The sequence below is a fragment of the Coccinella septempunctata genome, chromosome 5, assembly GCF_907165205.1.
Source record: "Coccinella septempunctata chromosome 5, icCocSept1.1, whole genome shotgun sequence".
In the NCBI taxonomy this organism is placed as follows: domain Eukaryota; kingdom Metazoa; phylum Arthropoda; class Insecta; order Coleoptera; family Coccinellidae; genus Coccinella; species Coccinella septempunctata.
In genome coordinates this window covers 20,596,742-20,624,459 of record NC_058193.1, presented here as the reverse complement: position 1 = coordinate 20,624,459, position 27,718 = coordinate 20,596,742, and the positions used below count along the sequence as shown (strand labels likewise).

Sequence of the window (27,718 nt, the reverse complement as noted above, 5' to 3'; positions counted from 1 at the left end):
CTCTAAATATTTCAACGAGACGAGAGGAGTGACATGGCTTGTCGTTTGACAGTAGAATTTCAACGATGACGTGACCAAATACCAAATGGGCGTTATGTAAAAGGTATTTGGCGCACCTTGTTGAAGAGTCCAACTGTTTACTTTGGCCGTACATTTGGAAAATGGTCAGAGTTATTTCACTACTGCGAATGACACAGCGGTTGATTGGCTCGTTGCAGCCAATCAACCGCTGTTTACACCGATCAGTATTCTCGAAATGTGCCAGAATGGTGACTTTTCAGCTCTACCCAGAAATGTCCAAATATGGATATGAAGTTAATAATAAGTGGTAAAATTGTATGTGCAAAGCTTCAAGAACTTTAGTCTTACGTATTTTGTTAGTGTTTAGAGATTTGTGAATGAAAATTTGAAATATTTATATACAGAGTGTTGTTTAGACAGACACTCAATAAGTTTTTCAGGTCGCACCTGAAATAAGACATTGTCAAAGAATCCAATAAACTAATCAACTATTACAAGAATATAAAGGACGTTTTCAAAAGTTATGATGAATTGTCCCCCATCTACCCTTATTGTATGCGCATTTCTGAAGGATTCATCCTGTATACTGAGGATCCTAGAAAACTTCTTTCCGTTTTTTTGTATAGATCGTTGTTGAAAGATTTTAATTTCATTAGCTTTCCTCAAACAATATAGTCGATAGATAAGTTTTTTGAGACCAACTATCGCCCCTTAGGCATGTTAGGAAAGGTTGGAGTTCAATGAGGAATTTGTGTAAGTGGATCATCAACTTGAAAGCTAGGGAAACAGATATTCCAATCAGTACAATCCATTTATTTCGGACCGATGTTGACAACAGATTATTCACGCTTGATCGAGAGGGTAAATATTGTCCACCAAACTAATCGGCGGATGTTGCTGTATCTTAGCCCTTTATTCCCAAAGCCGAACCATCGTAGCTACCTCTAATTCCATTCACTACAAAGGAACAGTTCATGATTCATTTAATGGTTCTGTATTTATTGACCCTTGGCTAATGGCGGAGTATTTCTTGAAAGCGACTACGATAGGTTTGTGTGTGTCAACTGTCAACTTCCATATACAGAGTGTTCAGTAACTCGATCAAACCAATAGAACATATCTTTCTGAATAAGCTAAATATAAAAGATATCCTGATTTTCATAAGTACGAAACACGGCATAAAAATATTATAGCCTTTGCAAGACATCGAACAGCTAAGTACGAGTCCTCACCAGATTATATGGGTAATATGGGTATCAAGCTATAGGTACAACCATCTGGCCAGTAGATTTAAATCAATGAATGGATGGTTTTTCAAGAGAGAAATCCAGTCTCTATGAACAAATAGGTGTTATTATAGTGTCGAGGAATTTTTCTCCCATAACCTTTGATAATTTTTGTTAGAGATAATTATGTTTTGATATTTTGGTGAATATCGATTTCTATCCTTTTTTTGTACGACTCATCCTATACATTTGTAAATGTCTGAAAGGATTGATAAAAATCTGTGATTTTTTTGATACGATATTTTTTTAAATAAACATGTTGGTGATTTGAAAATGAATGATGAAGAATATTGCCTTATATTCTGGATGTTTCTATTTAATTTCTGATAGTAGAAGTGTATTTATAAGAAGGTGAGTTCCTAGAATTTCTTGAATATTTCCATTTTAATGAGAAAAAAACGCTTGAATGCTGGTCATATAAGTAATATTCTCTGGAAAACCAGCAAAATAGCTTTCAGCTTTCAGAACATTAAATTCCAGCAAAGTAGAAATAATGAATTTGGCCACCAGGTTTCTTAAAGTTTAACTTATTATATACATATATTACAAAAATAACTAGAAAAGCAAGTTTCGGTTGATTTTTTCCTCTTAATATCATTGAAAGACAAGGCTTTTCTAATAATATTTCTTAATTCAGCGACCTTCACCCTTTCCTCCTCTATTCTATGGGATTTTTATAGGATCATATACAGTGTGAGTCTTTGATACGTACAAATATTTATTTATTTATTTATTAGCATTTAGGTTGCGAACAGTACAATGTACCAATAAAGCAACCACAAATTACAAAATATACCTACAAGTCAAATTCACACTACATAATTGATCAGTGGTTTACTGTACAATAAGAAGAGAAAAAAAAGTTTTTAATGAATTTTTTAAAACTCTCAAACCCGTCCGAGAAAACGTCAGCACGCTCACTTAACCCGAGGGAGTCAAAAACGGCCTGCATACGACGTATGATCGGAGAGTGCTGTCCTGTATTCGTTCTACGATAAGGGTTGTTGAATAGGCTTTTATCCCTAACATCACGACTAGGTACTCTAAAACTGACTCTTGAAAGTAGGCACGAAGAGTTGATGTGATGATTGATGATTTTATGGAGTGTACAGAGATCCATTACGGTTCGATCATTCTCGAGCTCCAAAATTTTAAATTTATATCTTAAAGGCTTGTAGTTGTTTGTGTTTTAAAGGCCAAAAATTTCAAAAATTTATTCTGCACTCGTTGAATTCTGTTTTTATGAATATCATATTGTGGGGACCAAACTACAGTTGCAAATGAGAGCCTGCTATGAATAAAGGAATAGTACAGAGAAATAAGCACTTTAGGGCTATTGAAATCTTTACTATTTCTATTGATGAATCCAACCAACCTATTAGATGCATTAATTGTTTTTTCAATATGTGTTCTAAATGACCACTTCTCGTCAAGTGTAACCCCCAAGTCAACCACCTCACTTGAGTATTTTACTGGCTCGTTATCAATTTCGTACGTGTAATTGATTTTATTAATTTTTTTTTGTAAATGAGATGGAAAAACATTTCGAGGGATTCAATATCAAAAAGTTACGCCTACAAAATTCAGTCAACCGTTGTAAATCTTCCTGCATTCTAAAACAGTCCTCTATAGTCTTGATACGTAGGTAAACTTTCAAATCATCCGCGTAGAGAAGTATCAGGCAATGGTGGAAACAAGCTGTAATACTATTAATATTATTAATATTTCAACTGTAGATTCTTGAAGTCAAAAGAAACACCTTTTTTTCCTACCAGTTTTTCCGAATCAGCTCGTTTTAAAAGATTCAGGCTTTTGAAAAACCATAAAGAATGTTATTTTTAGTCTTCTTCTTCTTCTTCAACAGCCTGTTCGTATCCACTCCTGGACATAGGCCTCCCCTTGAATTTTCCAATTTACTCGATCTTGAGCCAATTGGTGCCAACATCTTCCAACTCTTGACTTGACATCATCTAACCAGCGTTTCGGTGGTCTTCCTACGCTACGCTTATGATCTCGTGGTCTCCAATGTACAATTCTTTTGGTCCATCGATCGCCCTCCTGACGAGCCACATGTCCCACCCAGGCCCATTTCAGCTCCGCTGTCCTACCTATCACATCCTCCACCCTCGTTCTCTTCCTGACCTCTTCGTTTCGAATATGGTCTCTCAGGGAGATTCCTAGCATAGCCCTTTCAATAGCTCTCTGGGTCGTTCTCATTCGATTTGCTGAATGGACTGTGAGCGTCATCGTCTCTACGCCGTAGGTCAAAACTGGGAGTATACAGGTGTTAAATACTTTTCTTTTGAGATTTATAGGAATGTCTGGATTTCTCAGAACATTTTTAAGTTTTCCCACTGCGGCCCAGGTCATACGGATTCTTCTTGTTATTTCCGCAGTTTGGTTCTGTTTTCCTAGGGTTATTGTATGTCCCAGGTATACATATTCAGTAACCTTCTCGATCTCACTACCATCCATTTCGACTTTAAAATCCTGCTCACTCATTACCTTGGTCTTGCTTAGGTTCATCCTATTTATTATTTTTAGTACTATCTTAAAAACGATTTCATCGAATGAAATGAATTTCGGAATATGGTTTTTCATTTATTGGATAAATCTCTTTCGAACACAAGATATTACCCAGTTTCTCATTACGGCCATTCGTACCATAACCATACCGAAAATTTAAAACCCAACCCTTGAAACTAAGTTGGACGCTATATCTAATGAATATTTGAACGTTTTCTAAAATAAAAGTATTCGTTAAATTTTTTCGTTTAATGCGACGTTTTTGAGTAATTTGATGTTAAAACATTAAAAAGTATCTGTGAAATTTCAAAAATTGGGTACTTTGGCTGAATACAGCTCTGTTTAAAAGAACCACAACTGTGTAGTGTCACATATTCAGCTAGTTATTCTGAAGGTAATTCTGTTTTTTCAGAGGTGGCACAGCTCGTTATGAAAACTTAAAAAGCTTAATCTTTTTATCAGGGCCTAATCAGAAAGAAATGGTATGGATAAAAAGTTTCCTTTGACCACGAGAATCTACAGTTAAAATATTTGTACGAGTCAAAAATAGTTGGTATTCACAAAATTTTATACAGTTTCAGAAAGCACCCCAATTACTTAGCCATGAAAAATCCTCTTTATGCTACTGAGAAACACTTCTATACACTTTTCGGTCTCTCTAGACCTCATCAGTATGCGGATCGTGTCATAATGCGCATGATTCAAAAATGTAACATAGAGTTTTGGCGAAAGCGTTCAAATTGTTCTGACGTTGGACTACACGTCTCACGTCACGTCAGATCAATTTGAACGCTTCCGCGCAAAATCCCAAGTTAGATTTTTGAATCATGCGCGCTATGGCGTGGTCCCACGTCTCGTCACAGTAATCTGTATGCAGCTTAGGATTATATGAGTATTTCCCAGTTAATTTCGTTCTCTACGATTCCATAGCGGCATTACATTATTCTTGTACAGAAATCGGAAGCGTCAGAGAAAAATGAAAGGCAAATTACAACGGATTTCTAAAAACAATATTATATGATTTTCACCAACATGAGTTATATTTACGAAATGTGTTTCACTGACACAAGAGCATAAAATAAACGAAAAACATGTCGTCGTTGAACAACTCATGTTAGTGAAAATCATATAGGTAATTCAATTATGGATTTTCATCTTGTATTGGCCACATCAATTCGAAGAATTAGAGAACGTGTTTTTCAATTTTATTTCTAGATATTCTGATTCTGATATCATATCTTCAAATTAAAAAATGAGATTCTTCTACTCGAAAACGAACATTAGAATTTGAACTGTGTATAACATGGACTAAGATGTTCATAGTGTATATCGACAAGAATATATTTTACCTCATGAATATCTATCCCATGATTAAGACTCCACATAGTCTGAAAATAATCTTGCATTCTTTGCTTCAGCTCCTTCGGTATTTGATGGAGTGTGAGAAAGTCCTTCAGATCTCGCCATTTGCTATGATAGAGGGATCTTCTCGAGTATATCCTCTGGATTATAGCAGTGACGTTACCGAAAACTACTGCATGCATAAGAGCTGCAAAAAAAAATATATTCAGATCGTTTCTGAATGTACTTATATGTTGCGCAGTATGCCTATATGTTCCTACTAAACAGATTGATTCAATACAATAATGAATAATGACGTTTCTTTCATATTACATGTTCAATAAATCTAAATATTATTGAATTTAACGAAATAAATAAAATAAAAAAGAATTTGAGTTGAGAATTTGATTGTGAGTAGTTTACTCTTCATCGAAATTTATATTTCGCTTCTTTGTAGGTACACCAGTGCGAAGACTTGATATTGTAGTATTTCAGAAAAACATCAGGGTTTACGTAAGAATATATCGATTGTAGATGCCCTATTTTTCCTCAGAGAGATAGTGGAGAAGACAATTGAATATGCTAAGTCAGCATTCATGTGTTCCATAGACCTTACTAAGGCCTTCGATAGAGTTAGACTGGTGATGTCCTGGAAATAAATGAGCAACTAAGATATCCCGAACAATAAAATATATATAGTTAAAGAGTTAAACTGCAACACAACAACACGAATCTTGGTAAACGGCAAGTTTGCCATTTACCCTGGTTAGGTAACTGTTTTGTAACAAAAACAATTGTAATAAGCAAGGAGCCTTTGACATGCAAGCTGGTGATGTACAACAAACCAATAGAGCAAGTCAAAGTCTCTAATTACCTAGGGGTCGATTGCAAATCAAGACAAAGCACAAGAAGAAACAAAGTGAACAAGGCGAATAGGATTTCAGGAAGCTTGTCAGACATAATATAAATAAATATTCGAACAAGGACGCACAAACAAGAATACCTATACAAGACCCGCATTCGGCCGATCATCATACACAATAGTGACTAGAACTGACAACAATAAAACGAAATCAATTCTAAGATCTTCCGAAATGAGAATACTTGGAAGAATATCGGTATATACTTTGAGAGATCGTATTCGTAATTCGATAATACGCGGGGAACATGGAGTACACGATATAGTGAGATGGGGATGGACGCGCAGAAGAGCCTGGAGCGAGCACGTGGGAAGATGGCGCATAACAGGATAGCGAGAATGGCACGTGATGGAATCCCGGAAACCAGGAGACCCATATGTAGTCTGGATTTCAACATCGAATGAAATGAATGATTAAGTTGGAAAACACAAACTACAAGAGGAAAAGTAGTATATGACGATAATTAAGCAAGAAAGAAAAGCACAAAAAGGTTAGAATTCATATCAGTAACCGTTCTGCTCCAGAATAAGTTATCGTCAATCTATTCCAATTTCCAATTTCGTCGGGGTATGAGTTGTGTTGCTCCAACGCGGTCAAATGAGACCCAAACCATCTACTCTACTCTTTCTCCACCAAATGATATATCTGTTAATACTTTGAGTGATGGTAATTTGTTAGTTAGATTTAGATCATAACGTTTGTTGATTTAATATCCGCGAGTGTTGTGAATCTGAGTTTATTCGCTTTATTTTGAATACCACTCGAAAATTAGAGTCTAAATAACATTCTGCTCCTGATTTGCTTTTTATGGTTTGAAGTTTCAATCCCCAGTTTCGCAAAGCTTGATCGGAGAATCAACGCTTGGTTAACGAGTGAGCCTCAAGTTGGTCTCAATCGATAATTCAGTCATGAGCATTCAGAATATTATTCTCGCATCATGATCTATACAGGCTGAGTCTTTGACTCGTACAAATATTCGAACAGTAGATTCTTGAGGTCAATAGAAACACTTTTTTCCTTTACCATTTTTTTCGAATCGGCTTGGTTTGATAGTTACAGGCTATTGAAAAACCACAAAAAAATTTTATTCCAACGGTTTTAACGAATGAGTTGAATTTAGGAGTAAAGTTTTTCTTTTATCTGATTAATCTTTTTCGAACACAAGATATGACCCATGTCTTCCAGTTTTCACGTTATTGTTTATTTTTTATTGTAAATTGTACAATTACCACTGTACAATTTTGACCCATCAAATATACATGGGGTGTCAGTAAATAGAAGTATTATATTAGAAATCGAAAATATGTACATTAATCACTAAAATATTAACCTATAAAAGGCACACATGAAGGTATATGACAAGAACACAAAAAAGAAAAACTTTCCAAAAATGTTAACAAACGTATATTCATATATCAGTCTATTGGGTCCGCGAAATAATCGTCCAAATTGCAGTAGGCTTTTTCAACCTGTTTTCCTTTGAGTACTGACCGAATCTTCCTTCTTTTTAGCGTTTTGTACTTTCCTGGTAACATTTTGTATATATTCACCGCTGTGTGATTTATACTTAGTTGAGTTGATGTCAGTCTGTGGAAGGAAATGATGAATTCGGTTGCATTGCTGTAGCATAGTTGTGGTTGAAGTTATTCTTCTGTAATTCGTCTTTGTGGTCATAGATGTAAGTGACACAGGCAAGTATAAACAGAGAAGTCAAAGTGAAAATATTCTCCTGCCTGAACAATGGCTTACACCTAGTTGTACGATCAGCATTGCACATAATCCGAACAGCCATTTTCTGTTTCAGGAATATGTTCTCTTTACCATATTTCCCCACACTAATACACCATATGCAATTGCTGAGTGAACGAAACCAAAATATGATCAAATTATGACCATTACGTACCATAAAAATACCAAAAATTCACAGAACCCAACCCTTGAAACTGAGTTGGACGCTATCTGATGAATATTTGAGCGTTTTCTAAAATAAAAGTATTTTTTATAATTTTTCGTATAATACAACGTTTTCGAGTCATTTGATGTTCAAAAATTGAAAAGTATCTGTGAAATTTGGAAAATTTGGTACTTTGGCTGAATACAACTCCGTTTGAACGATCTACAGATGTATAGAGTCACATATTCAGCTAGTTATTCTGAAGGCAATTTCGAATTTGAGTATTGAATGGCTATATCTTCTTATCAGGGCTGAATTGGAAAAAATGATGTAAAAAAAGTGTTTCTTTTGACCTCAAGAATCTACTGTTAAAATATTTAAACGAGTCAAAGACTCACTCTATATACGTCCATTCAATGATTTTCAATTCATACTCCTTCAAAATATTCAGAAATGCAAAGGTCTCAGTGATTTCGTTTTGGCAATTGAGTCATATCTTTGAGTATTCAAGGGGGTTGATACTCACGGGTCATATCGTTGATCGGACAATGAAAGCTTTGTGAAACCCGCGGTGAGAGAAGTCGACGCAGTGACCAATAATTTCTCCTTTTCTCTCACCACCAGGTTAACACCGAGTCGGCTGAAGAAGTTCTGAAAGTATTTTCTTATCAAATAATTTTTTTCCTCATATGACATTGATTCACAATCCTCTGAGACTTTATTAAAAACGGGTATCGATTGAAATACATAAGGGATTTGCCAAATTAGATCAGTTTTCGAACTGACGAGCTAACGAAGAACATATCGATGGAAGCCATGATAGTAAATAACGGAAGGATTACATCCGTCAGATTTACGGCGGAGGCATGTTATGTGAAGGCAATGGAAATTTTCACGTCTGTTTACTGAAACGTACCATGGTTGACGAACATGAAAAAATTTCATAGGACCGTGAATTGGAAAAATACCGGTTAACAACCGTTAGGAATGAATAATGGAGACTGTAATATGTGGGAGCATGAAAATAAAAGTATAATTCTTGTGTTTTTATTGCACAATGGAATTCTGATAGCAGGGAATGAAGCAGATGGGGCAATTTAAGTGGAAATTCTGTATGAAATAGCGATGAGCGAAATGAATTTTTAAAAGAACAATATTTTTTCGAATCATCATCTCTTATTTGCACTCGTGACTCTTCCTTGTCTATCTATCACACTCGGCTTTACTCTCTAGGAATTTCTCCAATTACACCAGTTTTTCGTAATGATCATCCTCATTCATGGAGCTACTTCCTTAATTTCAAATATTTATATAGCTATCCATAAGATAATTAAATTTCAATGAAACTGAATAGTCATTCAGCACATCAAAGAATTTGTCGAAGAGTTTTTCTCTGGTCACTACAGGACTTTTCTGTACTATTTGTTGCAGCGACGATATTTTTGTTTACAATGAAGTTATGCTTCTCTCCAATAGTTGTATTAATTTACTCTCACAAGGTGTTTGAAAGTTATTTAATGATAATAATAAATTTGTACCAAATACAGGCATACCCTCTCGTTTTTATAAGGTTGAGAACTATAAAAACAGTTCAGTTGAATCACAGTCTTCTTGAAGACGGCTGTGATTGAATATTCATGGTGAATCCTTTTGAACTGTACATACTTCATACAAAGAGGGTACTTAGCTAACTTCCAAAAATACCCCATATGCTGCGTCTTCAGCCATTCGTTTGGATTATACAGGGCGATTTAAAGTTTCTGGTCATATATTGAAAATGCTCTAGTGGACGAACTACCGATCACAAACCTACAAAATTTGGTACCTGAAAGGACTACACTTATCCTCATACAGCAGATGTAACAGTTCATCAGTTTCCAGAACCGGACTCTATTTTTTTTAAATTATCGGAAATCATATAAAAAAATCACCCTGTAGATGGAAATATTTACAAACCTGACATAGCAATTCAATCTATACTAAATACATTCTGAATAAGATTCATAAGATCTCGTGGCACACAGATTTAGAGAAAAAAAATATTGAAAATGCGTACCTACTCGGAGATAAATTTTTTGGCGGCCGAGATGTATAGAAAAAAATACACAGAAGAATATTATCAATTTAGATCCACTCGATGTGGAAGTATTGCAATATTCAGAGACGGACTCTCATTTCAGATTGTGTTTTTCAATAGCGGATAGGTCAAAAAATCGCCATGTATATTTACAACTAAAACAAATCAATACACAATTCTGAATATCGTTAACACAATTTTCATTCACAGGCGCTCACTTTCATTTATTTGATATAGAAAAAATAAAATTCATTTGAATAACTACCACGTACAAATCACTTTCCTTATTCGGCACGAAAAGCCTATTCCGAAAATATTGATATCGACAGTGTATCGGAATCTATTAAATCAATTCCTTTTGATAGAAAGAGAGCTGTTTAATAGCACTATTATAAAACGAAAAAATCAAATGTGAAAGATTTATAAAAGATGCTGGAAATGTCCTTCTTCCATCTCAATACATTTTCGAGCTCTGACATAAATATGATGAGTTGATTTCCTTATCACTACGGGATTACTCCTATAATCTTGATACAAGCTGCTTCAATCCTTTCTTTGAGTTGTTCCTTGGAATTTATTTCAACGTTGTAAACTAATTCTCACATGTAACCCCATAAGAAATAACTTAGGGGCGAAAGGTCAGGCGATCTTGCTGGCCATGGAATAGTACTCTTTCGACCTAAAACACGACCATCATAGCGGTTGTGCAAGAATTCATGGACCTGCAGATTGTAATCAGGCGGAGCCCCGTCGTGTTGGAAATAAATCCCATGTTGGTCGTCATTTCCTTATAATTCAGGTAAAGATTAATTAAAAAATCTAAATTACTTTGTGAATTCAACGTACCTACTATCGAAAAAAAGGGTGAAATCAATTCATTATTCTTAAGACCAATATTCAGTGAAATCTATTGGAAATGAAAATAGTGAAGATTTGGAAAATTAATGAAATGAAAAACTAATGCTTGGAAAATGAAATAATTGAACAGTGAGTGGATTGTGGAGTGACCTTATAATATTCAACTACTTATACATTTAGTTATAATTTTTCCATAAACTTTGGCCGCTTAAAAAAAATTTACAATTGAAAAACCAAGTCTGAAATGGGACTGCATCTAAACTGATACATGATTTTTGATACATCTCGGTATGGTTTTTCCATGAAAATCAAGCCGTCCAAAAAATTTATCTCCGAGTAGGTACGCATTTTCAATATTTTTTTCTCTAAATCTGTAGGTGTGCCACAAGATTTTATGAATCTTATTCAGAATGTATTTGGTATAGTTTGAATTGCCATAACAGGTTTGTAAACTTTTCCATCTACAGGGTGATTTTCTATATGATTTCCCATAATATGAAAAAAATAGAGTCCGGTTCTGGAAACTGATGAACTTTTACATCTGCTGGTTGGGGATTAGTATAGTCCCCCCACTCATCAAATTTGATGGAATGATGATCATTCGTTCGTACACTAGAGCATTTTCAGAATATGACCCAAAACAGGAAATCCAAACGAGTGGCTAAAGACCTAGCAAGTGGGGTATTTTTGGAACCGGCTACCTTCTACCTTAGTGTGAAGTATGTACAGTTCAACAGGATTCACTCTGTATAAGAATCCTTGGTACAAATTTTCGGTTCAATATTGCCATAAATTCTCCCAAAAATTCAACTGGAGAGTCTACGTCAATAAACCTGCATAATTCAATTTTTAATATAATTTCACTTTAAATTGGAAAATCACGTTTTCACTTCAATACTGAACCTATCCTATTTCTGGAGCCCATCAATTTTACACAGGATCAGAGTTGAATATCGGTAAAAAGTCACAGAAATCTTGTTCATAATTTATCACCGAGTAAAAAGGAAATATCAGTCCGCATTTCCGAAAAGGAAAGAAATGACACCAGGAAAATTAGGGTCCGACCAGGGAGCAGATGGAAAATCCCAAAGAAGTAGACAGTTGAATGGGGGTTATGTGCACCGGGATGAGCAGGTCGAAATACATCCTAACAATATTACACGGATATTATTCTACGTGTCTCGAGCGATATGGGTCGTCCTTTTCGAAGTGAAAGGCCAGGATATTTTCAATAAAGAGTTCTTCTCCCTAACATTTCACGAATTCTGTATATACGGAATATAGAGTTACGTATCGTATCCTACTGACATTCCTGATGCTGGAATTATCGTAGGAGATAACAAAAGGAATAATAATACAGCAAACATGAAGGTACATTCGTAAAGCCAATTCAAGGTTCAAGAAAGCAGTAACAATGATAAAATCTCTATTAATTCGACGATTGTAACCTTTAAGAGGAAAACAGTAGGAAAGAAAAAGACGTTATATCCGTCTATTGATTGTCAAATTGTTGTTTCTGCGGATGCAGAGTTAAAATCAGGGTTATACCGTCGTAATGATCTTGAAGTTCTATCACATTATACAAAAGTAGGTAACAAAAATATATATGACGTCACGGACTTCAAAGGTTTTAATCAATCCGTTATAAAGCAGTAAAACTATTGCTCAAGTCTGAATTCACTTTAGTGAATTCATCCTTAGGTTCCTGTTGCTATTACACTTGCTTGTCACAATCTTATAAATAATCTTGAAACAAACCACCACGGTTGTTGAATTTGGTGAATGGTGACGAAAAGCCGATTATTAAGGTCTGCTCAGATGTTCACTTATTCTAACTCCTAGACTTCTTCTGGTATGTCCAATACAGGAATCATCACAGTCACCACATTTCACTTTGTAGATGCCACTGCAGTGTGAGATTGGTTCAATTTATCTTTAGAGTTCCATAGAATATTACCCAAGAAAGAAATCTTCACTCCTCGAAGGAACCTTCAGCAATATGTGAAACGGCTTCGGAAAAATGTAAGGAATTGAGAATTATCTCTGAGGTGTTCGAATGATATGCCAAATGGTTTATCTTGGAACTCTAGAGATAATATGAACAAATTCCACTTCAGTGTCATCTGTAAACTGCGAAATGTAGTGACTGTGATGCTTCCTATATTGGACAGACCAGAGGAAGGCTAGAAGTCAGGATAGGAGAACATCTCAACATCTCGATAATCGGCTTTTGGTCACCATTAAAAATTCACAAATCTCCAATTCAGCCCTAACCGTGACTCCGAGACTCTTAATAAGATTGTGACAAACAAGTAAGTAATTATTTATTTGGTGGTTGACATGAAGAAAAATCGAAAAATACGATCTCTTGCCAATCTCATCCACCTTCCTCCTGCAACTGTTCTGATGTAATCGATCCATCTCTTTTGAAGTCGGCCCACACTTCTTGTTGTCACTCTTGGTCTCCATAGTAGGTATCACCTTCTGGGTCCATCTGTCCGGCTCCTGCCTCGCTACATGGCCGATCCATTGCCATTTTAGGCTTGCTACTCTCTCTCTACAACATCTATTACCTTGGTTCTTTCACGTATCTGGTTATTTCGGATTTTGTCCCTCAAGATGGACTCCCAGCATTATTCTCTCCATGGCTCTTTGAGAAACTCTCAGTTTTTCTGCTGTTTTTTGGGTTATTGCCATGGTTTCCAAGCCATAGGTAAAAACAGGTAGTATACAGCTGTCGTAGGCTTTTCTCTTTAGACTGATGAGTTTGTCTTCAAAGATATATTTCATATTGCCGAATGCCACCCATTGGATTCTGCGTTTTATTTCCACACTTTGATTTTCTTTGCCCAATTTGATTTTATGACACAAATATATATATAGTGATCCACATTTTCTATGATGACTTTATCGATGGTGATGTTATATTCATTGCTGCTCCTTATCTTGGTCTTACTTAGGTTCATTTTTAGGCCTATTCGCTTAGATTCTTCGTTTAACTGATTTAGCATGGTGTTCATTTCTTTAATGTCAGTGCTCATCGTCTGCGAATCGATGTTTAGGCCCTTTTCTTCCCAATCAAGCTTCTTGAAGACATTTTTCAATGCCAGGGTAAATAACTTGGGGGAGATGGTATCCCCTTGTCGTACGCCTTTGCCAAGTAGTATTTTATCTGTTTTAAGATCGTCATCTATTTTAACGTGAAATGTAGCCATATCGTAGATATTCTTAATAATGGCAGAGTATCTTGAATCGATTCTCGCATCCTTCATTGCTGTTAGAAAAGACCGGGTTTCAATGCTATCAAAGGCTTTCTGGTAGTCCACAAACGCCAAATGTAGGGGTATGTTGTATTCCGTTGTTTTTTCAATGACTATTTCAATTGATTGCAGATGATCGTTGGTGTTAAAGCCCTTTCAAAAACCTGCTTGATCTGTTGGTTGGTAGGAATACAGTTTTTTAGTCGATTGTTGATAATCCTAGTGAAAAGTTTATACAGGTGTGACAGCAGGCTTATTGGTCTATAGTTTTCTATATTTGTATGATCTCTCTTTTTGTATATTAGCACAACCTCTGCATTTTTCCACGATTCCGGAATTCTTCCATCCATTAGGCATGTATTTAGTAGCACGCCTATTGTCTTTATTAGTGCTTTTCCGCCCATCTTCAGCATGTCCGGTGTTATTCGGTCTTCTCCCGGGCTTTCGCCATTTCTCATGTGTTGAAGGGCGTATTTAATTTCTGATGGTGATATTTCCGGTATGTCCTCTGAGCCTGCGTTTATGATGTGTTTAGGAGGTCCGACTTGGTTTTGTATAGTCGTTTGATAGAGCTGTTCGTAGAATTTTTGTATTTCCTGCTTATCTGCAACTATCATCCCATCTTTGTTTTTCACCTTTATAGTTTTTTGTTTCCCCCTCGTATGGTTCAATCTCAAGGTTTTCATACTTTTATTTTCTTCTATAGTTTCTAAGATTTTTTGGTTTTATACTCTCTTAGATCATTTCTTATTTCTTTTTTTGTTGTTTTATTTAGATCATAATATTCTGGGGCATCTCTATCAGTCTTTCTTCTTTACTTTATTAGTTCTCTAGTTTCGGGTTTTAATTTGGTTTCTGATTGTTGTTTTATCTTACTGCATATTTTCCTTGCGGCTGTAGTTATCCCCTGCTTTATCCCATTAAGCATCTCATCTATGTCGTTATCTTGGAGTGTTAGTGACCTTAGTGAGTTTTCTAGTTCCTTCTGATAGGTTTCCTGATTTATAACATCTTCTGTGGGGAATGTGTGTCTGGTGAGTAATTTTCTCCTTTCTATGTTGGTATTTATTTGTATCTTGGCACGCACCAGTCTGTGGTCACTTCCTGTGTGAAACTTGTTGAGCACGGTAACCATTTTGCAGATATTGTTTTGTTTTTATTAACGAGAATATAGTCTATTTCATTCTTCGTTCGTTCGTCTAGGCTACGCCACGTCCATTTTCTTTGAGTTGATTTTTGAAATATGGTATTCATACAATATAGATTTTCGTTGTTTAGAAAGTTTACAAGAGCGTCCCTTCTATCATTCCGCTTTCCCAGACCAAAGTTCCCTATGCAGCGTGGTTGCCTCTTCCCTATCTTGGCGTTGAAGTCTCCGGTGATGATTACATACTGGTATTTTTGAGGTTTCTAGCCTGGGTGATATCTTCATAAAATTCCTCTATTAGTTCGCTGCTCGCTGTACTTGTAGGTGCATAGAAGTGTATCAAATGGATACCATATCTCTTATTTGAACCTATTATCAGGTATATCACCCTGTCCGGTATTGCCTGGTACTTAGTAACACGGTGTTTAAATTGCCTATTAACAATGAAGGCTACTCCCCCCTAGCCATGATTGGTTTCGGAGTTTTTTTGAAACAGGTTGTGCCCAGAGTTTAATGTTGTCATTTTTTTCTCCTTACAGCCGTGTCTCGCATAGTCCTACTACATCCCATTTAATATGTTCCAGTTCTTGTTCCAATTCCTCTAAGCGATCGTTTGTTCTCATCGTCCTAATATTATACGTAGCAATATATATATATACTTTGTTTTGGTTGACAGAAACTCGCCCACACTGTAGAAAGCCATACGTAGAAGGTAAGACACAATGAAACCTCCAAAAGTCTTTAAGTCTTCACAGGTGCATCCCTGAGAGAAAGAGGAATTTTGTTGAAGAACTGATAGAAGAGACTTATACTATATTTATATTTTTTAGTCTCTTGTATATGGGTCTCAAATCTTGTTTTTTCCTTGTAATGTAGTCATGTAGCCATTTTTCATTGAATTTTTTGATTAGCATGAGCAAACATAAGATACTCGTACACAAAAAACACGAAAAAGTGAGTATTCTGTACTCTGTATTCTTTACAATCATCCATGTAGCCAATATTATCCGATATTCTTATAGCTCTTCTCTGACCTCTATTTCCCTAGACTAGACGAACACCCCACCCAAAGCAGAACACAAAACCTCAGGCGTGACTCGATGTGACCGTAGTAAGCACTCCCAAATACCCCTCTGGAGACCTGCTATATTAGATTTCGCAACACAAAAGTGTTCATAACCAAAATTTCAGCCAAGTGCTCAACATGCGGAACCCAAGTCAGCACCGGATCATGGAACCAACACAGAAATTTCAAAGAAGATCAAGCATTTTCAGGCTGTATATTCTTAAGATTGAAAAATATTCCTAGAATAGAGCCTTGTGGTACTCCAATATTTACCTGCCCCTCTTTGGACCATTTACCACCAACGAAAACCCTCTGACTCAAGATAATATTAAGATGTACCTAATTGAGTACGTTGAGATCTAGCTCTACGAGCTTGCCTGTGTGCTACAGTAGACCGCTTGGTCGAAGTGGCAGGTTTGGTTTATCCGTCCAACACACCCAGCAATCAGTATCAGAATGTTGAGTTCCGGAATTGAACGCTAATATACACTGTTTGGGGAGACAAGTAAATTTAAACCTTCAAAGTCCATGATATGTTTATTTCTTCGTAACTTGTATAATTTTAAGAATGTGATATAACTTATGTATCCCCTACGACGGAGTACACCCCTGACTTTTATTAGAGTGTACTCTGCACTCTGCGACTGCAGAAAAGCCAATTTGACCATTATTTGACGGATTTAATATGTTTTCTTTCTTTATGTTGTACTTCTCGTGATTATTGTCGTCAAATTAAGAGAAATTCATTGTAACAGCTTTGTTGAACCTTGATTTGGCTTTGCGAATATACCTCGATGTTTGCTGTAGGGTTGAAACCCTGAGGATGACCTGCTGATTGGCCGAAAGCGCTCGGATTTGACTTTTACTAACTTCTTCATTTACTGGCATGCGACTGAAATGATTCAAATATTTCATGAGTCAATTGAGCATCAATAGTAATTCATAACCTAAAAAAAGTGTTTCCTACTCCAGTAGGTATGAAATCACTGATGTGAGGACGTGTCAGGAACTTTTGTGCGCTTCTTCAAATTCGTAAGCAGAGTGGTCCCGTATCCAGGTACTGCATTCGGCCAACACTTCTTGGCTCCACAAAATTTTCCCAATATTACCAAAAATAATATAGCATGAATCCGATAAAGCTTATTTTTAGACCTGTGGGTGGTAGGAAAAATTATATACAGAAATATTGAAATATGTCGTCCGAAATAAATCACATGTTCTCAATTTGCTTGAATCTCGGAGCAACTTCCTCGATTAAAATCAATTATAAACTGCGTAAATCAGCTCAAGTGGATATAATAATTTGTTACCCACTTGCTGAAGAAACTGTGAAAATGGATTTGTCGACTTTTGCAATAAAGCGTGTAGTTTCTAAGGTGAAACGGGGGCAAATCGTCTACGGCAGCTAATGAATTTCCCATTTATATGAAGAATCTGCATGTTCGAAAACGTGAACTTTCGTAGCTTAGGGGTGATTAAACTACGTCAAAGAAAATTTCTCTTTGTGAAACCGACAGTTTCGAAAGAAGCAGCATAAATTCGAAACATCATTAAACCCTGAAGTCAAAGAAAGTACGTAAAATAATACTCACCACCAATAAGCATTACACATATACTGAAGATCTTTTCACTGGTGGTATTTGCGCTCACATTGCCGAAGCCAACGCTCGTCAAACTTGAACAGGTGAAATAAAGGGCAGTCACGTAGGCGTCCGTGTTTGATATTAATGACACGTTCAATATCTTTAACCTCTCAGCGAGATTGTGTATCCAGCCTGCAAAATGAAAAAGGTAGAAATATATATAAACGGTTTTGGGGAAATATTGAGTATTCCGCTATTGGAAAGACCTGAATGAGTTGAATAGGGGACATGACGTGAGTGATTGTCATTCCGTGAAATAATTTCAGTAACTGAATTTGTTGCACATTTTCAATCCCGCTGAATTTTTCTGGATACCATGAAAATTGGAAAGATAATATCATTCATGCAATTTTGTGAACGAGTCAAGTCATAGTTATTTCAAAGAAACATAACATCGGATATTTTAATGTACAGGGTGATTTATGACCAATGACCTCTCCATCTTCACTCCAAAACCCTCAGGCCAATATCATCGGTCCCTTTACTTTTCTGTTTCTTAACTCCTTTACAGTAGCATCTATTTCCGACCAGGAAAAAAAAACATTAACATTCTCGGACGCGCTGCAATGTTTGGATATATATACCTATTATCACAGAAGAGAATTTCCAACTTTTTTTCGGTTATAGCAGGAATTTCCCGAAATTATCAGTTCAGAAGGATCAACATAATTATCTTCTTGACTGATTTCAAATTAATAGGTTGAAGGTCACGTTATTGGAACATAAACCACTTTTTAAACCATCGCCGACATGCGTTGTTTCGATCTTTTTCAAAAATCTTTTGCAGGGCTCAAAAACGAATTATTATTAATTTTATTATTATTTTATATACATGCTAGGATGCTAGAAGCAAAAAAGGCGACATAACAATCATATATGTAATAAATAATTACATAAATAGCTGTACACTATAATTCACAAAACGTAGTTGAAAACGAGCAATGAGAGAAAAAAAATTGGATAAAATTTGACGAGGTACACAGGTATTTGGCTAAATATTAACTGAGGGAAACAATAATTTTATCGTGGTTTTTATGTCAGAAACATGAAAGATTTGATTCATATGATGTCGTCCTTGGTATATTTGTTTCAAATCTGTCATGTTTTTGACATAAAAAAACTCTAAATAACTATTGTATCTCTCAGTTAATATTCAGTCAAATACCTATGTCAAATTTTATACAATTTTTTTTCTCTCATTGTTCAACTGTAGTGTATATACAGCTATTTATGTAATTCTATATTATATGATTTTTATGTCGTCTTTTTTGTTTCTAGCATGTATATAAGTGTATATTCAGAGCCCTGAAGATTTTTGAATAAAATCGAAACAACTCGTGTCGGCGATGGTTTAAGAAGTGGTTTTTGTTCCAATAACCTTACCTTCAACCTGTTAATTTAAAATCAGTCAATCAATAACAAAGGTTTCAAATCAACAACAAACTATCTCCTCTCAAAAGACTAGAATTGAAATTGATTGTACTGCTACCAACTTCCCGATTGGCAAGATTCCACGCCATCTTGGAGTAACTCGCGGAATTCTCGATCAATTTCCCATTGTATTTCAACTTTCCTGATACAAGCAATCTTTGAGGGCCAATTTCACCATACGGTGATATAACTACAATCACTTAAGCTCAAATTAAAATTCAAAGAAACTGTTTCTAACGTTAACATCTGGTTTGTCCATGAAGTGAAGTAAGGAGGGTCAAGAGACCACAGAACACAGAGAGATGCGTCGTCGATATAAATTGGCGAGTTGCTTTCCTTACACCAGTAGCGTCTGATCTCGGTTTATATCCTCTTGAAATTGGCCCTAAGTCTTTACAGACAAATTTCTTGTGTTTCCAGTCCACCCAAGAATTCTCACAGTTGTGGACACATGGAACAAATTATTTCAAAGTCTCCAGTGGTTGGTCCTTAAATTCTAAGTACAAACATTTTTCTACCATTCACATTAATTTTTATACCACAACGTTCGGAAGGCATTTCAACAAAAAACTGCGTTACTTCCCACGATTTGAAATCACAAGGGTCTCTTCCATGAAAAACTGAAATAACGTGAGTTCAAAAAAATTCGACGTCAAGTAGGCTATGGAATTTTGAACGTCGATATTGCGTACCCAAACGTAGTTTTTAGCTTGTGCGTATTGTTTGTATTATTACAGGTTAGCTGTCAAATTAGTGTTTTGGATTGTTGTTAAATTAAAATTATCACCAAATAATAAAGATGGTTTTTACCGACGAACAAAAAGCATTCATTATTGAATCCTACTTCAGAAATGGGGAGAAAATAGAAGGCGAGTGGAAATATTCTATTGACAAATGCTTTAGCGAAGGGACTGCAGGACATTGCTGTAGATTACCAATCTTTCCAGCAGTGGCGGCCCGTGACACTATGAGATGGTGAGGCATATCAGAAAAAAACACGAACCACAAAGGATCGCCATTCGCAATAAAGGATAAATATAAATAGCTATCAGGAATTTTTATTCTCTAAAAATTGGTTCCTTATATGCGAAAGTTCGCTGAAAACGGAGCCGTTGTAAGCGAACACTACTGTATACAGGGTGTTTTCAAAGGTAAGGTTTTTTTTGGGACTTATCAAATAAGTCGTTTCACCAAAAATTGTCTGCATAAAATATCCAAGATGGCTGAGATACAACTCCTAGAAGTTAGACGAAATTTCATTAAATTTCAAGTACGGGACTGTGGAAGATGACTCCGTCATGGCAAAAAGGAAACACGACATATAAACATATGGACAATGAATGATTCAGTACCAAGTTCATCGGATTAGATGCATCAGGTCACTTTTGAGATAATCATAATTGGTACCTATATCGTTCAATTCAGGATGAAAAAAAAATTAGAAAATCGAGACAGTTTCTTGAAAGTGCTATGGTAGTTATGTTGAAAAAGTGCTTTGATATTTCCCCATTTCATTTCATTTTTTGGACGATTGTTGGAATGTTCGAACAAGAAGATTGTGATGCCCATTGTAAAAAAATTCGTGAATAATTTAAACCAATTTATTGGTGAGATTTTGAGTATTCTCTGGAGGATCCTCTACCAACTTTTGGTATGAAAAGAGCAGAGATTATTTTGTATGCAACTGAACAGTAAATTCTAACGAAAGTGCGTATGTAACGGTAAAGAATTCACGGCGCATAAATTCTCGGCTATTGCAAACGGGCTAAAGTTACTAAAAAATAATGAGAACAATTCGGCAATCCTTTGCCTGATAATTCTTTTAAACTTCACGTATTCTTGGTAGATCCTAGCGCTATCTCCCGCTTCCCGAACAGTGCAGAATAATTGCAGTTTGCCGAGGAGATGCCGAGAGCCGAGGCATGCCTCAAAATGATCATTAGAAGCAGAAGCCGCTTTCAAAGGCGTATGGATATATTCGCGTCGCATCGATGTAGATCACGCGCTAGACAAGGAAGCGCGTAGGCATGCCTCAAACCTCTTACTTCTCAAAGAGGAAGTGGGATGAATATAGAAGAATCGTAAGATTGAGCAGGATTATTATTGAAAACAGAGTGCCGTACGGTATGATGGGAAAATTCGAAAATTGGACTGAAAAGATGATGTAATGGATTAATGAAATATTCGATTGATACGTGTAATCTCCAGCATTTATTTGGTGAGGCACTGCCTCACCTGCCTCATAGGACAAGCCGCCACTGCTTTCCAGAGTACTGTTTCGCTATGTTTGAGCGTTTCGAATGAAACAGGTGGCGTTCAAAAAAAAAAAGGAAGTGGTCGACCAATGAAGAGAACACCCAAGTTAATCGAAAATGTTGAGAATGTGATGACAGAAGCTCCACGAACCTCTGTTCGGCTTTTATCTCAACTAGCTGGAGTCTCTGTTGGAACATGTCACACAATTTTGAAAGAAGACATCAATTTGTATCCTTATAGATTAACATGCTATCAGAAGATTGAAGATGTTGATTACCCTCATAGGATGGCATTCTGTCAGTGGTTTCTAAACGAATTCATTGATAACCTGAATAAAATTTTCTTCTCCGATGAACCCTGGTTTCATTTTTCTGGATATGTCAACTTCCAAAATATGAGGATGAGGAGCAGTCAAAAAACAGAAAATTTTTACATTGAGACACCACTTCATTCAAATTGGAGTTTGGTGTGCTATCAGTCAGAGAAGAATTGTTGGACCTATTTTCTTTGACGGGACTTTAACAGCGGAACGCTATAAAGAAGATATTTTCATGCCTTTTATAGCTGAATTAAATTTCGAAGAATGGTCATAGAGTTATTTCCAACAAGATGGAGCCAGAGCACACACAGCAGAAACATTGGCTACACTAAGGAATATTTTTCAGGATCGACTCATTAGTCTCAATACTGAAAATGAATTTCCTTCAAGATCGTGTGATCTTACACCATCTTCCAATTAGCTATTTCTAATCTGGACGAACTCAAGACTAGGATCATTGGAAAAATTCAGCAAATTAACGATGATCCTTTTATTTTGAATAATGTCTTTGAATCTATCAGAAGAAGATGTGAGTAGGTAGTGTTTGGAGCAAAGAGGAGGACATTTCCAACAGCTACTTTAATTATAGAGAACTCTTAAACCTGAAACTCATTGTAATGAAAATCCTATAATTCAGTTTCTTCAGTTATGGCAGAAATTGCCTTCGGTTATGGATTTTTGCTGTCAGCGTCATTTCAATATTTTATTTATCGAGAAATAAACATATATTGAGGTTCTTAGTGTGATTTATTTCTATTACCTACTGAAATAGGTGCAATCTTTTCACATAATTGAAAGTTCAAGATTCTTGTCTTCGACTTATGAACTTAGGTTAAAATTTTTCCAATCGCCTCAGATCATTTGGATTCTTGTAATCTAATTCAATGAAAAAATGCTTTTCGCACGTTGGAAGAAATCATTATTGAATGTGCAAGTAACTTTTTCTGAGAAATTGCCTTTTCATACAAAATTACGATATATAGGTTAATGGCATCAATGCTTACATTTGGCTGTGATGAGTGTGATTATGGAGGGTAGAGACCCTCCATAAGTGTGATGTAAGGAAAGAATTACGTTCAGTCACAGAAAATCAACAAACAAAATTCCATAGCCTACTTGATCTTTCCCACTGAAGAATGCAAGTTATCTGAAGGTTGGAAAAATCATTGTAGCAATTTTCTCTTCTCAAATCAATGCTCAGATATGCTAACAGAGCCAGGACACTGCTCAGCTACCCAAAACTCTAACTCATTCATTTTTTTCTTCACTAAACTGAGATTTTTCTTTATGTTTTGGTAACCAGAGGTGAAAAATTAATGATCTAGTAGTATTTTTTTCTGGAATTCTTGTGCTTGATTTGAAGTGTCTCGAATGAATAAGCTTGCAAAATCGATTAAACAGTTTAGAAATTATAGAAGGCGTATTTCAGGAAACACCAAGTATCTCAGAACGTATAGTATAGGAGAGAAATTGATGAATTATCTGAAAGAAAAATCACAATTGCCAAAACGAATGAACATGTAATTGGCAACTTTTTCGTACTACCATACGAAGAAGGCTTCAAAAACATCGATCACTCTTCAAAAGCTTATGAGGATAAAGTCAAAATTTTAATTCTATTAGTTCAACAATTTCCCACTATGCTAAAAGAAGGATTGATAAGAAAACTTCATCAATGACTAAATCATCTTCAGCAACATACAGCCAATTCATTTCTAGCACAAAAAGTTGTCTTTGTAGAGTATAAAAACTCAACTACTATCCATCCCTTGCAGAGGATGCATGAAAAACTTTTTAGTAATTGATATTTGCCTAATAAAGTGAAAATTGACATTCTCAAGTATTTTCATACAAAATAGTAAATGGTAAATAGCAAAGATATGGATTTTGTGCCGTATTTATATTCACTCTGTATAATTCCTGAATGTTTACTGTCGACGACCCAAACAATATTACAGTGCTTTGTAGCATTAAGCTTTGATTGAACTTCTGAATCTTGTAGATTCATTGTGATACCCTCCAGGAATGGCATGATTAGAAAAAAAATCAGGACCATTTTCTGCTGAAAATCCTATCCGTACATCAAAGAATCTATTTCACGCATCCAATGTCTCATTATATGAGGGGATAATTTGTCAGACTCTTCGTTTGCCGCAGGAATATTGCCCCTAGAAAGGACCGCCCCAATTATTGGAATTGTTTCAGTTGGCTACATCATCAGTTGTTTCAGGTTAGTGGGAATTGCTGGAAATATGTAGGAAATAAAAAGGGTTATATTTATGTTTGTCTGCAATTGTCCATATTTATTCAACCTATAGTACGGGTTATCCCAAATTGCTTGATTTTGGCTGTTTCTGGTACCTACTTCTAGACTAGATAAGGAAAAACGTTGAGAGGAGTCCTGGGCTCGATTTTCCTGAAAAGTCCATTTTTAAACCCTTTCTCGATGTCTTCATTTGTCTTGAAGAGACCAAATTTCGATATTTTGTCGATTTCGAAAATGTGCCATAACCTCTATGTTGTCGGAAATATCTATAGGGTTTGAGGGATCTATATGTGAATTGTGAATTTTTCAGTATAGAAGGCTGTAGTCGTAAAATCTGAGATATCTACAAAATTATGAAAAAAAGTTCTTCGAATTTCTATACAAACAAGAGGTATTCCTGCGTTCTTTTGTAGGAAAGTCCTAGTGGTAAAGTCTATTTTGAAAAGTTGAATATATTAACTGTTTTAAAAATTTTTACAATTCACAAATTGTGATATTCACATGAAGAATACCAGAAAGAGTTCAAACTTGCGAACTATCATAAAATATGTAAATCTAATGGTAAGCGTCCACCTGATATAAAATATCGAGAGAATGTATCGTGTCGGGTCGTTCAGATGAACGCCACTGATGGAGCACTTGTTACACGTTCAGTCTCGGAGACTAGTATTGACTTGTGTCGAAGAGTGCTCGAGATTGCTCTCGAAACTATTTTGTCGCAGGACTACAAGTATCATAAGTAAACTTTACGATCTCGCATTAATATCTTTTTTTCAATAATTCACCGAACAGCATAAAACATATGAATCAGTAATCACTCAACCGATTTGAGTTCAAACTTAAATGAATTTGATTTCAAAATGTTTGTCTTTTGTCTCAAACTTGTTCATGTAGCTCAATAATCTTTCTAATCGTATTACTCTTCCAGAGGCTGAAAAGGATCACAAACATGACCGAAACGCTGACAACTTGCAAAATTTCTCTTCTTCAAGCACATGAAAATGTATATTTTCCATCCGAAACCATACATATTGTCCAAAAATAAAATTGAAAACGAAAAATCAATTTTTTGCATTTTTCATCATGAATTTCAGGTTATTTCACAAATTGGTGAATGTAAAAGTTATATAAATGGCAATTATTTATAACTCCTATCATTTTTCACCCCTAAAAGCAACTACCTACCATTGTTCCAGAACATTCACCGAGTTAACTTATAATTTATACTGAATTTTTCGACCAACCACGTACCCAGTGTTGAGAATGTTTCTTTAATTCAAAATCTGTTTGAACCTGGTCATTTGGATGCGTGTAAAATGGTTATTTTCCTAACAAGTGCGGAGAGTGGTACTTGGCCGCACCAAACTGTCTTTCCGATACGAAGCAGAGTTCGGGCAATAGTTAGGAACAAATTTTTCTTCTACAAGCGCTTTATATATATATATATAAATATGAGAACTCAATATGATATTCACACAATGAGTTTTTAAACCACCACACGTGTTTCGTCTTCATATTAGCATCTTCAGGTTGGTGAAGATAAACTGAATTATTTGATACCGAAACAAAAATATATAAACAAGCATTTGACTTTACTCCTAAGAGTAAGTCACTGGTCGCTCGGACCAGTCAATTTCTTTTTCTTTTCCGCTCTTTGCATCTCCGCAACTGCAACCCCCTAACGGGGGCTAGAACAACCCCTTGATTTTCAATAGGGATCAGGGATGATGCGATACCATTCACTCCCATGCAGTAATATAAGTTTTGCTGAAAATGTTCACGTATATTGCTCAAGATTTCTGGATTAATTTGACGGCATTAATTAATCATCAGAGTTCGCAAAGCATCCAGTGACTCCGGCTAGGTATCGTAAATCTTAGATTTCAGGTGATAGGTGATCCCATAGAAAGGAGTCAAGTGGAGTTAGATCAGGTGATCTGGGTGGCCACTGATTAAGTCTCATTTTTCCCACCCAGGCGTGAGGAAAATTTTCAACTGAAAACTGACGCACCAGTTGAACTAAATTAGGTGGTGCGCCATCTTGCTGGAAAATGATCGTTTGATGGTCTTCTGCAATCTCCAATACTTGCACGAGGGCCTAATAAATAGCGTTCTCCAATAGATTTAAATAAATTTGGTCAGTGAGATTACCAGGCATAAAAAAGGGCCGATTATGTGATTTCCATAAACACCCGCCCAAACATTTAATTTATGGAAAAGCTGAGTAGGCAACTCACAAAATGATCTTGGATTTCCATCTGATCAATACGACAATTATGCTGGTTAATAGTGCCGTTAAGGTAAAATGAACATTCATCCGAAGAAAAGATATCGAACATATAGTGTTGATATCCGTTTATCATTTCACTGACCACTTTACTGTGACGTGAAACACCAGATACATAGGACAATAATTACCTAGTACTAAAGGTCTTCTATTGCTACATGACCTAAGACGACCACGTCTCTTTCATGCACCCTCCTTTTGTTTCCGACTAAACCAGTAGCGTCAAATTTTGTAACCAGTTGCACATTGTATGCAGCGGATACATTTTTTCTAGGATGTCGATCGTTAAATAAATCCTCTGCTGTTCGCGTAGCGTCGTTATTACAATAATTTCATAATCTCCATACACCATTTTTATTATACTACCAATTTACAATCGCTTTGACACACTTGTAACATTCTTTAAAATTCACGATTGACTGAGGTGAATCAAAAATATGGTCAAATTGGACAAAAAATCAACAACATAAGTACTAAATACCGCTGAAATATGTCGGATACGAATAATATATATTCTTGAGAATATTTTCCTCTTTCACTGTTTCATTATCGATGGATATTTAGAAGCGAAATTTTAGGGTCAGATAGTACTTGATGAAATGTTCCAAATGAGGAATCGGAACACCCCTCATCCCTAATCAAAATTAAGGTGTTGCGCCCACCCCCGTTAGGGAGTTTAAATTACGAGATTAAAAAAGGTGAAAAAGTTGTTGCTTCTTGTACGAATGATTATCCATATTTTCATTTCAAAGCCGGAAAATCGTTTTCATTGGACCACCCTGTATAATGATAGGCGCAATTTTGCAGATCGTTATCATGGTTATCTTATCGTTGGCGTTCGGTGCATAGAAACACACATGAGTGCGAAAAAAGGGTTGAACGCGCACGCTTGTAGAAAATAGTTATTTTCCTATCAAGTGCGGAAAGTGATACTTGCCCGCACGAAACTGCCGTTGCCCGAACGATGCGAAGCAGAGTTCGGGTAAGCAGTTGAGTGCGGGCAAGACACTTTACGCAAGAGTTAGGAACAATATTTTTTCTACAAGCGCTTGAAATATATAAATATATCCATATCACGAAACAGATCATATCTCATTTGATTAATTCATATATAATGACA

At 35.9% G+C, this 27,718-nt stretch overlaps 1 protein-coding gene across 1 annotated transcript in view; it reads right to left on the bottom strand.

Moving 5' to 3' along the window:
- Positions 1–27,718, bottom strand: part of LOC123312922 (potassium voltage-gated channel subfamily H member 8) — a 276,226-nt gene that overhangs the window by 74,024 nt on the left and 174,484 nt on the right. Inside the window, exons 9-10 of the mRNA XM_044897510.1 lie at positions 17,989–18,171; positions 5,183–5,382 (exon numbers count right to left, since the gene is read on the bottom strand). Coding sequence (XP_044753445.1) covers positions 5,183–5,382; positions 17,989–18,171 — 383 coding nt within the window. The remainder of the gene's footprint in view (positions 1–5,182; positions 5,383–17,988; positions 18,172–27,718) is intronic.